Genomic DNA, 4,198 nt, shown 5'->3' on the forward strand with positions numbered 1-4,198 from the left:
CATGCTAGGCTACAATGAGAAGGAAGGAAAACTGCGTTTCTTTTTTATCGAACTTTTATCGACCCTCTTTTTTTCCTATTGCGCCACACGTCTATCGATCGATATATATCGTTATTGAATTATCGCCCAGTCCTATCTAGGCCCACAGCTTGTTCCTGATTGGCCCTCTGGCGTTGTGGCGTGGGATAACATAGCACAGACCACGCTTTAATATTGGGCATAAATCTAAAATATCTGCGATAAGCTCACTGCGACACGCTGCTGGGGGAGGATAACCAGCTCCTAACAAAGAACCCAAACGACTCCCCATTACTAAGGGGTAGACCTAGTAGTCAGGTTCAATTTGCATGTTTTCTAGGCCAAAACAAGGCTCTGCTTTTGGTTCACTCTATAAAGCCTGGAACTCAACACTATTTCTGACATTTTGAATTGAAAAAGCTTCATGGATGGGAAGCGTAAATTCTTCAAACTTGGAAACAAAGTCCATTGGATTGGTTTTTAACTTTCTAGGAATGAGGAGTTCTGAACTGAAGCCTTAGGAAGAGTGATGAGGAGGCGGGGCTGTAAATCTGAGCTGTACACTAACAGGCGACTCACACCGGGCCGCCATATGGTCGTCACGGAGATTCTCTCCACCTTCAACCAACAGAAACAGAACAAAAAAAAATCTAAAGGCCCTTAAGGTTAAAAGATTAAGAGATTCATAAAGTGTCAAACTGCTCCCCCTGCTGGCAGAATGTGGTCAAACACCTGCAAAGTCAAATCATAGAGATTTTTCCCTCCAGACATAAATCCTGATATTTTGCTCTAATGTGTTTCCTCTTCTGGAAGCTAAGTCAGACCTTCAACTACCGGTACCTGAAGCGGGTCGCCTGCTCCAAACCCATGAAATCTGGAGCCTCCCGATCCATCCGCTGCACAGCAGCTCAGGATCCACAGAAGCCTTCATGTTTTCCTCCCAGGTGTGTTTAAAGGAACATTTACCGGATCGATTTCATCCAATAAAACGGTTCAGTCTCCTCTGCCGGGCTGAATTACCTCTGAGCTCTTCCGGTTCTGCATGATCTGCCGATCCGTGTCTTTGGTGGCGAAGAAGCGGGTGCATCCTCTGCTCAGGTACTGCAGGAGAAGCAAAGGAGAGAAAAGGCAGAACATGTTGGGGTTTAGCAGAGGGATGTGATTTCCTGTAGGAACAAAGCAAATCCAGCTTAAGAAATGATTTCTCCCTGGATGAAGGAGATCAATCAGATCTAATAATTAGTTATAGATACAATAGATGAAGCGTTTCAAACTTTTACGTCGAGTTTCTCCAAACCGATAATTGATGGGTAAGGTGGCGGATGTGTGATGCTGAGGGCCTGTTCTCCTGCTTAGCTCCTGGGAGCCAGGAGATGAAGGTTGCCTTCATATCTGGTCATAAACGTCAGCAGCTGACCCGTTTAGAGACGCTCCTTCCTGGAGTTCCGCGTCTCCGTGTTCGGAACCGCTGAAGGAAATCGGCCGACAGAACTTCCTGTTTTCCTTCTGGGTTCTGATCCGCTGCTTCGATCTGCGTATAAAGCAGAACCTCTGATCCATGAGGAGAGCCTTTCAAACAGAGCAGCAGAACCAGTCCAAACCCATCCAGGTCTCGCTGCTCACTGGGGGCTTTATGGAACATCTACTTCTTGGGTCCGGCCGAGGTTTCCCAGCTGGATCCGGAACAGAGCCGCAGTCTACTAGCCTGGTGAGACCATCCTGATCTCGCGAGCTTTCAAGGTTTCACTCGCTAATCAGTCTGGAGAGAAAATTTGGAGCCGTTCACCAAACGAACGTCCAATCAGCGTTGGCTTTGAGGCGGGTTGAGGTGTGACGCAACGAGAAGCGCGACAGTTCAGTCTAAAGAACATGGCGGCTTCAGCCGATGAAACTAGCGTTAGCGTGGCTATCGAGCAAGTTTTATCGGAATTACAGAGTATTTCTTCACTGAAAGAAGAGCAAAACACTGCTCTGGAGGCTTTTCTCAGAGGAAAAGATGTTTTTGCTCTTCTCCCGACTGGTTTCAGCAAGAGTTTGATCTATCAATTGGCTCCTCTTCGTCGTCGCTCTGTTAGTACGTCATATGCTTCGTTGATCTGATTGGTTTATTTGGCCCGTCTATCACCAACATAGGCCAATCAGCTAACCAGTATTTTCGCCCCTTCCCAAAATTACTTCAACGGAAGGTTTCCAGATGGATATGCGGAGCAAATCATAATGGCGGAGTCAGGTTAGCAGTCTAAAGGAACCCACAGACCTTCACAGCAGCTTAGTAGGTTCTAAGGAGACTGTGAAAAAAGTTAAAATCAATCCTCTGGACTTTGTTTCCAAGTTTGAAGACGTTTCTCTTCCATCCAGGAAGATTTTTCAATTCAAAATGTCAGAAATAGAGTTTAGTTCCAGGTTTTGTCCAGCAGCCCAACAAAACCTGGTTTTAGTTTAGAAAACATGCAAATAGAAACGGATGAACGGGTCCCCCCCTTTGGAATGGGGGTCGTTTGGCTTCTTAGTTAGCCTGCAATGCCCCATACCTGTCTACACTGCAAAAACAATCTAGAAATCAGTAAAAAAAATCTAAAATTAAGTGTATTTACCCTTAATTTCAGTAGGTAAATAAGACAATTTGCCAATGGAATGAGTATATTTACTCCTAAAGTAAGATGATTAGATATTATGCACTTAAAATAAGACACTGGAATAGTTTTTTCTTGTTTTAAATATAAATTATCTTATTCTATTGGCAAAGTGTCTCACTTAACTGCTCAATTCAAGAAAAAAACCCTTATTTTAAGCAAAAATTACTTAATTAGATTTCAGTTTTTTGCAGTGTATGTCTCTGAAAGGGGGGTCGTTAGAGGGAATTGTTGGTCTGGCTGAACAGGCGAGGTCGTCTGTTCTCCTGTGAAGAGGTTGGGGCTGCGATGATAGCGGGAAGGAATCAACTCTATCGCTGCATTGGAGGTTTTTGAAAGCTGGAATCTGAGTCAACCTCCTCTATTTAAGGTCGGTTTTTCTTTCTTAACTTTTTTCTTTCTCCATTTCAATTTGCATGTTTTCTAAACAAAAACTAGGATTTGTTGGGCTACTCTAAAAAAAATCTGGAACTAAACGCTATTTCTTGACATTTTGAATTGAAAAATCTTCCTGGATGGAAGAGAAACGTCTTCAAACTTAAAAACAAAGTCCAGTGGATTGTTTTTTTAACTTTTTTGGACCAACTCTGACCTGGATGACTGAGAATCGTCACCATCACGTTCTAAGGAAATAAAGTTTTCCAGGGAAGCCGTCTAGAAAGGTTCAGATATCTGGTTTGTATCGTTTCCCACTGGAGATCTTTTTTTCTAAACTCCTGCTTCTTCTTTCCAGAGGTTTTCTGACTGAGCATCGTTTCTGTCTTTAAGCTACTTTTTGTATTTGCTGCAGATTTAAGCCTTTGCAGCCGTTTGCATCCTTTATTTTCCAGTTTTCCTCTCCGTCTTCGCTCCGGTCTGCTGCTCCTTTCCTTTCATTTAGGACTCGTTGCATTTTTCGCTGGCGGCTGTTTGATGAAACGTTCCTCTGGGCCGAGCTTTAATAGGAGCCGCTGCATGGCTGACCCGATACTCCTGGTAATCGGATTACCTTACATCTTTCACTACCTTCAGGGTCTGATGGGTGGAAAGGCTGCAGCTGAATGAACATCAGCGATCATTAAATCTCTTTGAAGGAATAATGATCTGCTGACGGACCCTGACGGAGCCAGAACCAGAACCCGGCTAATCTGGAACAACGCTACTGAGGAAAGGCGGTAAAAGCAGAGCTGCAGCCTGTAAAGAGATCAGGAGCTTTGCTGCCTCTCCTAAAGAGTCGATGGGAGCAGAATAATGAGAAAGATCCACCCAGTTTTATTAGAATGTTCTGGACTTTTAAAACTGATAAAACTCCTTCATTTAAAACAGATTAAAGATCCAAACCGTGTTTCTCTCATTCCTGGAGAAACACTGAACTAATCCTGGTGATAAATTAGTCTCTGCTGCCCCCTAGTGTTTGGAACACACAGCTTCCTGTCAGGATGAGCTGATTTCCTGCTGAACAGAAGGTCTGAGATGTTCTGAGCGTCTTGGTGGCTCCATGAGGGCCTGAAGGCCGAGGAAGGAACCGAAGGAGCCGGAAGCAGGAAGGAGCCGGAAGCAGGAAGGAG

At 44.3% G+C, this 4,198-nt stretch overlaps 1 protein-coding gene across 8 annotated transcripts in view; it reads right to left on the reverse strand.

Moving 5' to 3' along the window:
- LOC107101489 (unconventional myosin-VI-like) overlaps nt 1-4,198 on the reverse strand; it is a 76,546-nt gene that overhangs the window by 41,802 nt on the left and 30,546 nt on the right. For all 8 annotated transcript variants that reach the window (XM_015400439.1, XM_015400438.1, XM_015400437.1 and 5 more), the window contains exon 10: nt 1,039-1,119. In XM_015400439.1, the coding sequence (XP_015255925.1) occupies nt 1,039-1,119 (81 nt within the window). The remainder of the gene's footprint in view (nt 1-1,038; nt 1,120-4,198) is intronic.

The sequence above is a fragment of the Cyprinodon variegatus genome, unplaced genomic scaffold (assembly GCF_000732505.1).
Source record: "Cyprinodon variegatus isolate N-32 unplaced genomic scaffold, C_variegatus-1.0 Scaffold1103, whole genome shotgun sequence".
NCBI classification, from domain to species: Eukaryota; Metazoa; Chordata; class Actinopteri; order Cyprinodontiformes; family Cyprinodontidae; genus Cyprinodon; species Cyprinodon variegatus.